This window comes from Giardia intestinalis, chromosome 5 (genome assembly GCF_000002435.2).
Source record: "Giardia intestinalis strain WB C6 chromosome 5, whole genome shotgun sequence".
Classification (NCBI taxonomy): Eukaryota; Fornicata; order Diplomonadida; family Hexamitidae; genus Giardia; species Giardia duodenalis.
The window spans coordinates 2454426-2470162 of record NC_051860.1 but is presented as its reverse complement, the minus strand read 5'-3'; the positions used below and the strand labels follow the sequence as shown (position 1 = coordinate 2470162).

Genomic DNA, 15737 nt, shown 5'->3' with positions numbered 1-15737 from the left:
ACAGCTGCGATCACCCCACTCATCAGGAGCTCAGGGGCACATACGAACACCCACCACCTGGTCCCACCAGAGCCCCTCCAGCCTCACCGCCCCATACCCCCGCCCCACCCACCAGCCGGCCCACTGGGACCTACGTGACCGCGACTGTGGGACCACTGCCCAGAACCACAGCCGGACGGACACCGAGGGGCCCAGCCAGCGGAGAGCCCGATGGCAGCCCCCGACAGACGGGGCATCTAAAAAAGACAGCGACCGGAGCTTCACCCGCCACGAAGGAAGACCAAGAAGAGGCGCCATTGGTGGACCAGAGAGTCCGTAAGAAGGCCTGAACCCCGAAAGGACCGAAGTACGCATTCGGTCTGAGCACACCCCTGCGGAGCGACCGGGGAAGGCGCTAGGCTCTGGATATATCACTGGAGAGGACTCTCTCGTTATGTTATCCAAAACCAACCCTCATCTCCGGACGGCCAGAAATTGAATAAGAATTGCCCGTGAGATCCTTGAATGCACCTACAGGCGAGGCCCTGGAAACAGGAGTGATAGGCTTATACAGTGACGTATTTACTACCTAAGTACATCTACGCTTTTCCTCTGCACACGAACCACCAGCAGAGGAAGCCGACAAGCCCTCCGACGACGACGACGACAGCCACAGAGATCCCCGCGATGGCATCCGCGCTGAGCCCGCTCCTGTTGGTGCCAGAAGACACACACCTGCCACCCTCTATGCTGAACCCATCGCTGCACTCCCCACACACATCATCCATCACACAGCTCTTGCAGTCACCCACAGAGCATGTCACACCACATAGCACTATCACTATCACTGTACAGCATTCACTACCTAAGTCACGCCTTCCCCCGGCAGAGGAACCACCAGCAGAGGAAGCCCACGAGGCCCCCCACGACAGCGACCACAGCGACGGAGATCCCCGCGATGGCGCCCGTGGAGAGGCCGCTCTTGTTCGTGCTGTCTCCTCCAGTATCTCCGCCGGTGCCATCGTCAGCCTTTTGTTGCGTTACGTAACAGGTGACAGGGCCATTGCCACCAGCTGGCGGGGCACAGCTTATGCAGTTTTCTACACCAGTTATTGCATTAGAGCTAGCCTTATCACTATCCGTGCATTTGAAGCATTTATCACCGGCACCTTTGTAATACCCTGCTAAGCAATCTGTGCAGGTTTCCTTACTACCCGCACACTTCACACATCCTTCAGTACACGCCGGACATTTTCCTCCAGCTGGGCTTTGTCCATTGGCACACGTTTGGCATTGTCCCTTATTCTGTGCAGCCGTACACACAGAGCTACCAGGAAGCTTCTGTGTGTTGTAGCATCCGCCCGATAACAGAGCGTAGTTTGCCCCACACTCAGTGCATTTCCCGCCACTTGCCTTACATCCGGAGGCATCTCTCGCTGTTGCAGGTATGGATGTGCAGACGCCGTCGACTGGGGCGTACCCCTCCTCGCACTGATCGCAGTACTTCGAGCCTCCGACGTTCAGTGAGCAGCCGTCGGCCTTGCAGTGGGCCATAAAGTCTCCCGTGCACTCTTTTATGCACGTTCCTGCGTCACCAGACGACCGACTCAGCACATGCCCCGGATAGCAGGCCGTGCACGACGTTGCTGCGTCATTGCTACAGCTTGCGCACGACTCGTGGCAGGGGGTACAAACATTGCCGCTATCGCCACTAACGGCATACATTCCAGCAGGGCAGGTATCTAAGCACGCATTCTTTTCTGGAGTGAGATACTTATTTTGTTCACACGTCAAGCATGTGACCAAAGGGGCGGCTCTAGATCCTTGAGTGAGCAGACTGCACGTCGCACAATTAGCGATTCCACCATCTGGCACACTATTACATGCAGCGCACTTGTTTCCCTGTTGTTCATCGACCTTTGGAAACGTAGCAGCTGTACATCCAGATGCTTCGACGCACGTGCCTGTGCTGCCACCGTCCACTTTCAGATATGTCTTAGTACCAGTTCCTTTACACTTACTGCACTTGTTATTGCCTGTCATGGCACACGTAGCGCAATTCTCGTCTTGGCATGCTTCACAAGTAGCCCCAAAGAACCCGTCCTCACAAGCCGTGCACGTCGCAGCCTTGGCAGTAGTAGTATCACTTGCCTCTGTGGGCTTCTCACACTGAGTGCAGTGCGGTACGCCCTTGTACTGTTTGCTATTTCCAAGCGTTACTACTGTGTCATCTCCACATGGTATGACCGATTGGTGTGCATTATCTCTATCAGCATCGGGTGGTAGGAAGTACCCAGCCTTAGCCTGCGTGCACACTCCATCAGTTGCTGTTTCACACATCGTGTTGCCAGGTGCCTGGCTATCCTTGTAGCATCCGCCCTTGTACATGAAGGATTTATTAGCGCACTGTGTACACTTCCCATCTTGTTTTTGGCTGCACTCGTTATTGTCTGCTGAGCACACTCCGTCTGTCGGGGCGCCACTGGAATCAGAATTCCCAGTATCATTGCACTGCGAGCAGTACTTCTTGCCGTTGATGACAGCGTCACAGGCCTTGCAAGTGTTGGGGCCACCGGAAGAAACAGGTGTGCACTCCTCTGTCGCCAGCTGAAGCGCAAGGCCGATCAGTAAAACTGCGTAGAACATTATGGCCCGGCGCTCTGTCACACAGGCCATGACAGCTCTGTTCACTAGTCCGCCCCTTCGTGGCATCTGCCTGTGCTGCATGACGCGCTGGCAGGGAGGGTCTCTACATGGTCTGCACTGAGAGGTGGGGTCGTGCTGATTCGACTTTCATGTGACTGGCTGGCTGTGAGATGGATCGATCAGTGCAGGCCCCTCCTCTGTGTTGCAAGGCGCATCGCATGGTAACTGCTAGACAGTGGTCTGCCTCGCTCTTCGCTGTGATGTGAGGGTCTCCTGGCGACCAGTTCTCCTGCTGTGCCAGTCACAAGGTCTGCCAAGGGACTCCTAGGCTCTCCTGGATGTCTGACCAGCGACCCGATGGAGCCGGCCGTGCGATCCCCAGCAGCCCGAGCCACGGGTCATCACAAGCAGATGCCTCAGACACTGCTTGTCGAGGTCCTACATTGAGGCCCGGCAGGAGCGATGCCCCGTGGAGGATGGCTGCGTGTTCTATCGCGACTCACTACGACTGCCCCCTCTGCTTAGGGACACGCAACATGCCCACCGCGAACGGATGGATGTCCGTCTGTCATACGACTTAACCTGGTTGCACCGCAGACCGTCGATAAGCCTGCCCCCTGTCGACTCCTATGCCACTGAAGCAGGTTCTGCCGGCCGATCGTCTTTAAAGACTGTCCCTCGCCGGTCGCAGGCCCATCTAGGAACCGGTGCCCGTCCGTCCTCATCTGGGATGGTCCCACTGAGGTGGGCATGCCTTCGGACACGCAATGATGTGCCAGCACTTCTAGAGCGGTGGTCCCGCTCGCCTGACCGGCTCCAGCCAACATATCACAGCGCCTCTCACACGAGGGCTACCCCCGCGCACCGGAGAAAAGGTGATACCGGACGGCCAGCGCTATCTGGGCTGCCACACTCCATGCTAACTAAGGGATAGTGGAGCCGTAGACGAACTGGGCCGTTGTCGTCCCTCTGGTCTGGGGTGCCCAGGTCCTGGAGCCATTGCCAAGAGTGATCATCCGGGCAATGTACACAGCGTGGCCACCGCTGTCAGGGGATACTCTTATGCTCGAAAGTCTACCAGCAAGACTAGGCCCGGTTGGCTGGCCAGAGAACGGACTGTGTGCTGGTCAACTGGACTGAAGATTGATGATAGTGCTATATGGACAGCAAGCTAAGAAAGTCAGTGCCCTCTAGATTTCGTGTCACATTGAGCAACCCGCTGTACGAAAGCTTGATATCTCGGGTGATCAGCTGACGTTACAAAGTGCTTGGTAGTCTGACAACCATGTGGAGGCGAGACAATGAGAGAGCCTTAAAGCAGCTCGCGAGCAGAGAGGCTGGTGTGCACAGCAATGTGATCCATTAAGTCTCCGTTGGGCGCACAAGGGATATCCAGATGCAGCAAACTGGTTGGCGCCTCTTATAGCAGGTAAAGGGTTCTATCCGCGCTGTGCAGTCGTGGGATGCACCTTGTAGACTTGAGGTGGACATCTACAAACACCGTGACTTGGAATGTGGTTGGCAAGGTGGTTGAGGTCTAGCTTGAGTGGGCAAGAGCTAACTATGCCACCTTGGTTGCCAAGTACCTCAAACTGCGTAATGCATGTAGTCATCCCCTGGTGAGGGTGGATGGCCATCTACAGAGCACTATAAAGCTAATCGTGTGGATTGTGGGAGCCTCATCCGGTGGCTCGTCTACTGCGAAAAGACGCAACTGAGGAACTGCTGAGTAGCAAACACGCTGACTGATATTGGTGTGCACCGTATACCTCTACAATAGGGTCTTGCGCCACGTACGGAGAGGAAACGAGCTCCCTCGACTTCGGAACAGGTGGGTCTTCAAAAGCCTCTGCCTCGCTACAAATGCACAAAATCAAATCAGCCTCCAAGTCGTCCGCAGACTCCACGATCTTTCCATGTTTAGAAGCCAGAATGACTCACGTGCTTCCCTATTGTAAATGGGTCTATACCTAGTCATCCTATTACAGAGTGGGCTCCCTGGCTTTCTCCATCTTCTTTGTCTAAATTTGCTTCCCGAGAATCTTTGTACACGAGTAGCCTTCTGTGTACCCAAATAACATCCTCCTTCCTTGAAGCCTGTCACCAAGACTAGATACCACTAGGTCATGCGGACAAAGGCAAACCTTTTCGCAGGTCCGTCTAAAACCAGCAACGGGCATCCAGACAAGTGTATAGATGTTTAGTAAGTTGATTATGATACAGGCCAGTTACCACACGAGGGTCACAACAGTTGGTGTACAGAGTTCTGTTTCTAGCTATAGGTGTGGAGCCCATGTCTCACCTTGAAAGACGGTGGAGTGCTCTGCAGGACCTTTCTGGATATACAGCTGGCACTATAGCTGATAGGGGACAGGTGTGAAGACCCCATGCTTACACAGAAGCATCTCTGGTGCAACCAAGTGCTGTTTTTCGTTAATAGCAGACACCTTGGCACACGGTGTCCGCTCCACCATTGGACATCACGCGATGTGTACACATCGTCAAATAGGGTCGATGCAGTATCTACTTAATCTGCTGGGCCAACACAGCTCCGTTGTAGCAAGTGCAGTGGTGGAGGCAGCCCCCAGTGCAAGGCAGTGGGGCGCATGGCTCGGTGCAGCGCTCTGTAGTTAGACACCTCGGTCCTCTGAGACGGGCATAACACGCTGTCTACACATGCAATTCCTCTTTCATGCTGCTTACCCCTATGAGCAGTTGCGATACATCGTACGCCAGAGAGCGGGGCAGAGGGTTCCCAGACTATTGGACCAATAGACTGAACTGACAAGGGGAGCTAGCCATACGTGCAGAAGCTCTGTCCTGGGGGTGGCGGGCGCGGTGGCTGCCTCAAGTTTTTTTAGTATTCAGACACAAGCCAATCATGTGCACATCGAGGCATCCTTCTGGCTGACCTGGCCATGGCTGCACAGACGATGCGGAGCAATAGCCCAGCCACCACTTCAGTTTCCTGTCTGTTCTGAGCTCCAAGTCACGGCCAACCAGCGAAGGATGGTCTTCCTCGCCCTACATAGAGCTCTCCTAGACAGATACGCTCTCAGGTGTGACTGGCCAACACTAGGGGCTACTCGTAGCAGGTGTGCCTCAATGAGCCTGACCCTGCTTGCACTTGGGTTTACTCTGAGTGCCAGAGGATGCTGGGTCAAACATGTGTTCACAAAGGGCACATACGATGACAGAAGGGCGTAGTCATCTCCTGAACTTCCCTAGCTTAGTTGGGCAACGTGCCATTCAGAATGCACGATGGAGCTCACTGGTAGATGCATCGTCACAGCTTCGATGTCTTAGAATGCTTGATCGGCCGACAGTAACAACACTTCTCTTCTGCCATATAATCTGCCGCTTCCTGTCTAAGGGAATTGGTCACTAACTATGTATAGCACTTCTCTTGGTTGCCATTATAGGTGTATCTCTTGATACTTGGGTTACCTGTTCTTCGCTGCACTGTTCTATTATCCTTCATGACAGAAGCTGTCCCGAAACCATCGATTCGGCGACTGCTCTAGGCTCACCACCCACACTCACGCCGCCATAGAGCACCAGTCTTCAGGCTCCCCATGGCTCACTACGGGAGCTGTGGTGAATGACAGTATACAGAATGCCTGACTCACTACATCTTCCACCCACCGATATGCTTCACCAGTGTCCATCGGTTCTACTGGCACCTGTGAATGGAGATACGTCGCTGTAGCCGCACAGGTGTTTACACATCCTAGAGGCTCTCATATTATGTAGCACAAGGTTTGCTGCCTGGCATGGGGTCTGTGATGTCGAAGATTTTAGAAAGGGGATCTTAGCGATTTGTAGATTTGAAAAGATAGCCTATCTGCGTTAAGAGCTATCGATTTTGCATAGGATTCTTAGATAGTTACGCAATGAGTTTCCGCTACAAACTTTGGATGCGTAGAGACCAACCCACCCTATGTGCAGTGTACAAGTACTCAATTGAATGCTGACTTCACTATTCCTGGTCTAGACCCTCAGAAAATGCTGGCCATTTGGCGAAGAATAAAGATATTGCAACTTATTACTAGTCGAGTTAGAAAGCTATCCGGATAATTGGAGATACCAGGCCCTGCTACATCAATATGTACAAATAATGCGTGCTACTTTATGGATGAGTGCACATTACTATACGATGTTATCTTGCACATCGCAAAGGCACTGTGTAATCCGCGAGGCCCTAGCCAATTATGATAACTATGTATAGTTGGGCATATATCCGTGGACTTTGCTTCTTGCTTTATTTTAGCTGTAGCCCGGTAGAGTTGCTATGCATTTTCTTGATACTAGAAACCATTTGCGGTGCGAAGGATACACATTACTGTGAATCAGCTAGAAGATAAGATGGCAAACAATTAGCTTCAAATATATGATTTGCTACCCCTATCCCGTGGGCCTAAAGTCTGTAAGCACATAGATCTTCCCTTACTTTAAACCTGGTTGCCATTCCACAGTACTAGAGTTAGTTAGATTCTATAATAACCCAGTAATAGGATAGCTTATGCTTCAAGGGATTCCGGGGCTCTTATTTAGCCTAGAATTTGTCTTTAGTTTAATCACTTAGAAGCATGAAAAAATCTGTCGTTTCAAGAAGAAATAATTATCGGACTATTCGCCTGTTCCGTTACGTTTATGGACCTTTAGTTCTCGATAGGATCATCACTTATACTCAAGTTGAGGTCTGAGAGTGACTTTTAGTCTTGCTAAATCCTTCAAAACTTGTGACTATTTGCTTTACAGATCCTTGTTGGTAATTATACATTGCACTGCCAAATTCTGTAAGGATATAACAGATCCTTCCATATGCAAAGCAGACAAACTTCATGCTACCTTTGGCACTACCAATTAGGTCAGCTCATCGAGTATCAACTAAAAATGTCTGAGAAAACTGAAACGAGTGATGATCCGATGATTAAGCTGGCTATAGTGATTGGCAAAGGATTGTATAGAACTGTTTATGCATTGAAAGACACATTGGACGAGGTAGGTAGGGGTATCTAATTGAAGGGGATTATTCCGGACGCCACTGAGGCCGACCTGTGTACTATGCAGCTCTTCAAGCCTTTACATCCCTTTGAATACAAACAGGTATTGCACAACAAAGAACCTTTTGCCTGTGCATGCAATGTTATAAGTCTGCTCTTAAAGACGCAATAAGGTTCTTCAGACAGTGGAGAATGGCCATCCAAGAGGCCAAAGCCCTCGAGATGGTTCGTCGGATTTCGGCTCTGATGGCGCATTTCACGTGTCTGAGAAAAGACACTCTAATGGAGAGCTTTCCTCTGTCGCAGTACAGTATATCTAGTCGTAACCGAGTTCGATCATGGCGAAAACATGGCTCCGTTCTTTTAGTTTTCTGTGCTCCAAAAGATAGGCTCAACAGAGCATATTTTGAAGTCATGCTAATGCATACAGTCCCGGGGGCATGGAGTAGGAAAGGGCATAACCACCTCGAGTATTTGGAGCATGCGTTATATTTTACATGAACGTATGGCTATGAATGCTCTAGCCTTTATTAAAGATATGGGGAATGAGGGTGTCCCTCCAGGGAACTGGGAGCTTGGCCTAAACAGAGCCGAAGGCGCAGCTGAGTAGAGCTAGTACAGCGTCTATTAGTTGTGGGCCAGGAGAATCGGCCGTCTCTAACTCAGCTTGTGAACCTGCTAGGAAGTGGGAAAGGCAAGGAGTGCTCGGGCTGTCCCACGACTTGAGAGCTTAGAAACATTGCACATTAACCATGACAAAGGGCTAGTAGACTTCCAGGAGTAGTACTGGAAACAAAATAGAGATGAAAGGGCTCTGGACGAGACTCTTAGCTTCTGAGGGGCCCAGCCGATACACGCTGACGACGTGGCCACAACGCAGCCAACTGTATTCGAACTGATGGGGGCATAGTCATCGTGGGTATCTGTCCCTAGTAGCAGAACCAAAAGCTGTCGAAGACTGTGAGCGCCTGTCATTCCGGCTTCAGGCTTCCGATCAGCTAGCCGACCTCGATCAGGGCACCCACGCGGCTTGCACCTCATAGGAGGACCCACAAAACAGTGCGGGCCGCCCTGACACAGAGGCTGCAGCGGTTGCAGTGCTCCTGGCTCGGCACGGGAGAGGCACCAACGATGGCGCAGCAAGCGACCCTGTGCTGGTGCCCAGGGCGGCGGGACAGAGACGGCGAGAATCCCTGCCTACGTAAGGGGCGCGGACACGCTAGCCGGATCGCCTCGCGGGCACTCGAGAGGCCCACGGGGCAGACGGCAGAGGGCGGCGGGCGCCTCTCCTAGGGACACATTGTATTGTAACTTCAGTTTTCATAGAAAAATACGTTCAAACGACACATTGTAAATAAAAGGATAGCATATGTCAGTTTCCAGAGACCAGTTGTTGCAGTTTCTGTCGGAGGTGTATGAAGAGCAGCCAGATGGTCAGTACAACGGACTCCAGGTAGAAGGAAGAAAGGAAATTAGGACCTTGGTGACAGGTGTGTCCCTCTGTGGTGACCTTATCGCAGAAGCTGTCCATAGAAACGCTGATGCAATACTTGTGCATCATGGGTTCTTTGGGAAATCATTCCTTCGAGTAACCGATTCGATAAAGAAGCGGTTGACTCCTCTCCTCAAACATGACATAAACCTATTTGCATATCACCTCCCGATGGATGCTCATCCTATTATTGGACACAATGCCCAGCTCTGTAAGGCTGCGGGGCTTCTGCTGGAGAAGTTTTACTCGTGCGGCTGCTACTGTGAAAATCCCGGCAATCTGTCTGGATTGGAGATAATACGAAGGTTGAGCGAGTTTTGTGATAGGAGGGCCTACGAGGTGGATACACGCACTCCTCAACAAAATGATCTTTGTTCGTCGACGTTTTACGGTACAAGAGTTTGGCCGTTTAATTCTTCCTTTGCAATTAATAGCCCACCAAAGCGCGTCTATATTTGTTCTGGAGGCTCTTCAGGCCTGATTGACGAGATAGAAGACGTGGATTTATTTATATTTGGAGAGCCCAAGGAGAGCGCTATCTCTACTGCGCGGGACCGGGGGATTAGCATGGCAGCGCTGGGCCATTGGAGATCGGAACAGCCAGGCCTATGGGCTATCGGGGACCTCATTTCTAAGCAGCTTTCTATAACAGTAGAGCATGTCTCTATAGTGTGTGATGTTTAGTTCACTCGCCCCACTCTAAAACGGCTGGACTGCTGTCTGAGTTCATCCACGCTTTGATGTCATCTACCTTGGAGCTGTTGATAAATAAGAGAGATGCTTCTAGTGAGTCTAGGTATGCCTGGCAATAACCAAAAGCTTTATTGGCTTCCTGTGCGTCCAGAGCTTGCTTAATAGTAATACGTATGCTATTTTTAAGATGCTGAAGCTGATCTAAGGCTCTTCGATAAAAGCACACACTGGTGAGATCGAGAGTTTGGTCGCAGTCGAGAAGCATGCGAGACGAAAGCTCGGAAAGCCCGGCAGAAACATGCCCTAATTGATTCTGAGAGCTTCTGTACATAGACCTGACTGCAGTCAAGAAAGAGCGCGCCTTAGGGCTAAATCTGAGTGATGAGCACAATTCACGAAACAAGGTCACATCCGCTCCGTTAGGAAGCAATACAGTTGCAAGTTTCTGCGCAAAGCTTATTAAGAGAGTGATGTCTAATCCAGATAGCCGCACCTTGGTAAGTTGAAGATTCTCAAAGAAGCAATGTACTCTAAACACTGTGGCTATTCTAGTCTTTGCTAGGAGGCCCAGTGACTTGCTTTCCACGGAGTAGCCTAACAATTTGGGAAGGGGTAGATCATCATCGGACGCTTCAGAGAGGAGCTGTAGAAGACTTGTTGAGTTACAACTCTCCACAAAGAAAACAAATTCGTTAGCTTGCTCTAACTTGCCATCAAGGGCATCGTGATCGTCTGGCAGTGCTATAAGAATAGGCTTGCAAAGAATGTCCGCCAGTTTGGTGCTTAAAATCTTATAGTTGTTAAAGTTCATTGTCAGACTCGCGACTTCTTCCAAGAGAACCATCAAAGATCCCCCTTCAAAGGAGGCCAATGTACTGCAAAAGGAACTGGAACAGAGGCGCATCATTGGACACACTGGCAGGCTTACGGAAATTGGGATTGAAATGCCATGAGTTGCCGAGGATAAATTAGTCTGTGTTACTGCTAGTTGCAGGATAATAGTTGATCCAGCATATTCTTCAATGATGTCTGACGAGATAGGTAATTCCACAATTGACTCTGGCTGTGCGTTTTTGTTAAGGTGATGTGAGATATGGTGAGAGGATGGAAGAGATGTGGTATACTTCTCTGAAAGATGAGTTCGAGCTAGCTCAGAAAGAAAGACGTTGCGGACCTTGTCTATTTCCATGACCGTCGTGTCGTTGACCACATCTATTGCATGATCATGTCCATTGAGAAGCAGCGCATGCTGGATACGATGCTCCATATTTAAGAACCGTGTCGACATGTGCAGACTACTATCGCGTACAATAGGCCCCAGAGACGCTGCGACGGAGCTGTCTCCAGAACCGCAGCAGATCTTTCTGAATTCAGAACTAGCATCTCTAACGTTAAGTGGTGCAAATACTGATTTCGCAGCTCCAGTATTAGGATCTAATATAGCAAAACTGTGTACAAATAGTTGCTCAGGAAGGGCGACTTTAATTAGGTAGTGGCCAGGAGAGCAGTTCAGTGAAAGGAGCATCGAACGAGACTCTACATCTGCGCAATAAATACCCAACAATCGTGCTTCACGGAGCAGGTCTCCAAATGTATATTCCCTGGAACCATCGTTCCCCTGATCCTTGTCGGCGTCAGTACAAGACTCTTGTGCAGAGTTGGACACTTGTTGTTGCCGCAAAAGTTGCAACTGAGCCATCAGTGTGCGCTTCTTGGCGAGCAAATGCATTGCATCGTGCACGTCATTGGATTGCGAAAAATCGTGGCTTGAATTGCAGATATGTCCTCTGAAGTTATACGCTAGTAGCATAGAATAAATGTCAGTAAATACCCTAACAGAAAAAGTAAGAAGGGTGTCGCTAGCAATGATCCACAGCAGCGACTTGTCTGGTAAAGCGGACAAGGTGCCGGAGTCGATCGTACATTTAACTGATTTCGTGGACAATGCAGTTTCTGTAACAGGAAGCGCAATGGGGAAGTCGTGGATTGGTAGCTCCATGACTGAAGGCATGCCTCTGTCCACAGCAGTGGGGTGGAACGTGAGCACACTAAATGTAATCTTGGTAAGCTGGAGCTTCACTATTAGTGGTATTCCATCGGCAGTTGATCTGTTTGCAGTTTTACTAGTGCTCGCTGTGGTGGGATTTAGGTCAAAGCTCTCTTCTATTGTCTTTGCTTCGAGGGCTTTGAAGGATGTACTAGTGGAAAGTGGACGCTTTTCTAGTAAGATGTTGCTGGATGGCTTTTCGAGGAGACACGCATCGATCAGCGAACAATCACTAGGGAATCTATGCAGTTGAAGTATTGACACTTCATTAAGGTACAAGAGATAGAGGGAGTGGTCTGCTAGAAACAAGAGAATAAACCGGCCCAATGTCTTCATGCGAAGGACATGGGTTGGGAGCCGCTTTTCTGCTAAAAGCTCTTCTCCACGAAAGTAACGCCCATACCGATCCCGTGAAACCACAAAGTAATCTAGCTCAGCCTCGTCTACTTCCGAATCACCCTCACTCATCTTCAGGTGAGAGGCTAGTGGTAAAAAGGTGGCCATGTGCACCACAACGTCTCCCGTGGGAACCCAGAAAGTTTCTGTTTGATTTTGCGTCAGGCTAGCGGTAGTTGGTATCCTATACGCTGAAACATTGCACTGCTGGGCTAGGAGGACTAGGGGTGGAATCGCACTGGCCACATTAGACTTATTCTTGCGTAGCATGGAAACAAAGCATCTTTCCGCAGTGGTGAGTCGGCACATAGAAACAGCGGATAAAAGGGTTGCATCACACACGAGGTCATTAACCGTGTAGAGGCAATCTTCGGAAAGATTGACGGACATGACCCCAGAAGAACTAGCCGAAAAGGCCAAATCCAGAAAGGCACTGTTTGGCCTTAGCGCTGGCGTTGCTGCCACAACTTTCTGAGGGTCAAATTCTAAGGGTTTAGAACGGTAAGACCCAGACGAATCTGGCGTCAATACAGAGAGCGTGCCCGCAGCTGTGGTGATCAGAAAGCTTTCGACGGATGACCCCGTCTCAAGTAGACCGGCACTGCAAATGCCAGTCTTTACAAAGCAGGAGTAGCGTGGCTCCATAGACGTGTGGTTTTAAGGTTTACTAATAAACTATGGGTCTAAACATTGAAGCGTCAAGAGTAAACGTTAACCATCGGGCCCAGCAAGGTGTCATGCATGCGGCTTATGGATTCATTCTCTGCATTCGTCAAGTTAATGTTCTCATCCCCCCGTACGATTGTGGAGCAATAGGAGAGGAGATCCTTTTCCATGTTCGAAGAGTGAATTGAGTGAGGCGTAATCGAAGGGATTTTGCTGGTAGACCCGAAGCTACCAACTGTGGACGAATGCCCTGCGTCAATCACCTGATCGAGCTGTGACTGAGCTTGGCCTAGCTGATTGAGAAATAAGAACGAATTGGAGCGCACGAGACTGTAGCTGCTGCAGTCTGGCTGTGTAGCAAGCGGATACGATGCTCCGTAGCCTGGCGACCCAGAAGCACATCCGTAGAGACTCTGGTCTGTGTGCAGCCCGGACAACCCTTCTTGAAGTGCCATAGAATCTACCCGGGGGAAAAGTAGACAGGAGGTTCGCTCAAATGAGTCGCTACGCTGCATGGAGGAGACCAGCTGAGCTCCGTGTGTGACAGTGTTTATGTCGGAGATTCCATGTGATGCCTGCGCAGGCATTCCGTGCTGCATGGCTATAGGATGGTGGCCAGCAGGGTCTCCAATAGGTGCGGTCATGTGAGGTGTCAGTGATGTGAACACGGGTCGCTGGGCAACGGTAACCCCTGTGACACCCAAGTATGACGTGGGATTAGCAAAGATGGGATGGTCAGGAGACCTAATTGGCTGAATTGGTAAGTGATCTGGAGCTTTTAGGAGTTTAAGGCAATCCTTGTAGGGTATCCTAGTCCTATCAGGAGGGTGTGTGTGCTGATTCTCGTACTGCACAATCACGGACTCAACTGTTTCGGTACCATCGGAGCTCAGGGAATAAAAAAAGGTGATTGTTCTACGAGCCGGACAGTTAAAGAACGCACAGCGGTAATACGACTTCGAATCGAGCCGAGTGTCTGTTTGGGGCTTGTGGCCGTACTTCTTCCATCGAAAAAAGTCAATACTGGATTCTATTTGATCGTAGCTAGGGAGCTTACACGAGATAATCAGCTTACGTCCACGAGGTGCATGGGCCGATGAACCCTTTGTGGAGGGATCTTCACCGGGGATCGCCACAAGGGACGAATCATCCGAATGGTTACGACCGCGACTGTCTTGCTTTCTGATTGCATACATAGCTTTTTCACGAAAACTTTTGTTCAATTGCGTGATGGCCAGATTGACCGCATTACTGAGCTCAACTCCTTTCGCGAAGAAAGTCATGACCATTGACGTCAGTGCAGATAGAGGATAGATACTGTCTGAGATCTCAATAATTTCGTGACCATTAATCGGATCTCGATAACGCTTATCTGAGTCATCCAAAACTATGGATCCAAAGCCATTTAAGATTAAATAATCATTATTGAAGATGCTCGGCCGAAGAAGGACTGCCAGGTCAAGGAAAGTTTTAGACAGTACACTTAGAGACAAATCACTCTTGATGAGGAAGTTTTGGCCCAGGGCTGCAAGACGGCACACGTCCGCCAGACTAGTTGCTTCATGAGTGGTGCTGGAACTCTTTCCATGATTGTGCTCTCCAATGTACTCTGTCTTGAGCACCCTGTTGTCAGTCTCGGTGACATACCGTTTTGCCTGACATCCAGGTACAGAGCATCTGAAGTAGGATTTGGGATGAGAGTTGTTCGGAAGACGCTTGGAGCCATACTTGCGCCAGCAATAGCCATCTGCTGGCAGCTCGCGAATCGTCACTCTCTCTGTGGTGGTTTTTCTGATGCTACACTCGACACGCCGCGTTGTAGCTTTGCGCAGGGATCGTGGCTCCGAAACAGTGGCGGAAGCAACTAGCGTAGAGCTTCCATCCTGGGACGGAGCACCTCCAAGTGAATCGCCTAGGAGAGTGAAGCTCTTTGTGGCACTACGTGTCTGCGAGGACAAACTAACCGATGTCTGTAAGTCCTTGGCTGAAATGTTAGGTCTAGATGCTCCGGAAAAAGACCGAGATATTAAGGAAGGCGTTGAAGGGGGAATGGGCCCTGGAGCTGCAAGCGACACACTCTGAGAGCGACTGCTTTGAAAGGCGCTAGATGTGCTTGTGATAGGACACGAGCTCTGATCCATCGAGCACAGAAAAGAGGAACTACCAATACCTGAGTCATCTGATGATGCAGGAGATAGCGTTCCATCCCTCGGAAAATCATGTGCTTTTGTCGGCAGCAGTCCGGAGATAGGAATATGAGGAATGGATTGGACAGATATGCCATTGGAGTAATTCTGGCCCAGGTCAGAATTAGCTTGCAAATTGCTGGGAGCAATGAATGCAGCTCTCTCAACTATCTGAGAGACACCCATATTCGCAGCCGATAAGGGCAGGCAGGGAAGAGTGCTAGAGGGAAGGTAAGATACAGCAGGCAGATTCCCAGATAACGCGGGTAAATCCATAGCTTGGCTTGCATCGAAACCTGTGATTTGACGCAGGTATTTATCAGAAACCGAGGAGGCCGCTGGAAGACGTTCCCCGTAGGAAAGCGTGGGGACAGGGTTAATTCTTTCTCTGCCAAAGGAGTTATGATTATACAGGTCAGCAGATATTGAAGTCAGTGTGTGGACAGAGACATCCATCTGGTGATGCACACCACTTGCGTTCTGGTGTCCTCCTGCGCCAATAGCACCAGGTAGGGGCTCGTGTTTATCAGCATATTGCGAAACAACGCTCAGCTCTATGGGCTCCCCCAAGTCATGCAGGGATCCTTCTTTCATACTTTTTAACTAATAGATTGGAGCGAAATTCG

General features: G+C 50.3%; 4 protein-coding genes and 1 pseudogene across 4 annotated transcripts; 1 reads left to right on the top strand and 4 right to left on the bottom strand.

The window, feature by feature from the left end:
* Positions 1-578: 578 nt before the first annotated feature.
* On the bottom strand, positions 579-842 carry GL50803_0040022 (pVSP; annotated as a pseudogene; the record flags this gene model as incomplete).
* Positions 843-849: 7 nt separating this feature from the next.
* Positions 850-2625, bottom strand: GL50803_00115742 (VSP; the record flags this gene model as incomplete). Its single annotated transcript, XM_001703861.2, has 1 exon — positions 850-2625. The coding sequence occupies one exon, from the start codon at positions 2623-2625 to the stop codon at positions 850-852; it is 1776 nt and encodes a 591-aa protein (XP_001703913.2).
* Positions 2626-9000: 6375 nt separating this feature from the next.
* Positions 9001-9807, top strand: GL50803_009239 (Nif3-related protein; the record flags this gene model as incomplete). The annotated part of the gene is made up of 1 exon (XM_001708753.1): positions 9001-9807. The coding sequence occupies one exon, from the start codon at positions 9001-9003 to the stop codon at positions 9805-9807; it is 807 nt and encodes a 268-aa protein (XP_001708805.1).
* Position 9808: 1 nt separating this feature from the next.
* GL50803_009238 (uncharacterized protein) lies at positions 9809-12904 on the bottom strand (the record flags this gene model as incomplete). The annotated part of the gene is made up of 1 exon (XM_038046409.1): positions 9809-12904. One exon carries the CDS (start codon positions 12902-12904, stop codon positions 9809-9811), a length of 3096 nt encoding a protein of 1031 aa, XP_037902280.1.
* A 53-nt stretch (positions 12905-12957) lies between these two features.
* On the bottom strand, positions 12958-15705 carry GL50803_009237 (putative WRKY transcription factor 4; the record flags this gene model as incomplete). The annotated part of the gene is made up of 1 exon (XM_001708755.1): positions 12958-15705. The coding sequence occupies one exon, from the start codon at positions 15703-15705 to the stop codon at positions 12958-12960; it is 2748 nt and encodes a 915-aa protein (XP_001708807.1).
* Between the last annotated feature and the right edge of the window lie 32 nt (positions 15706-15737).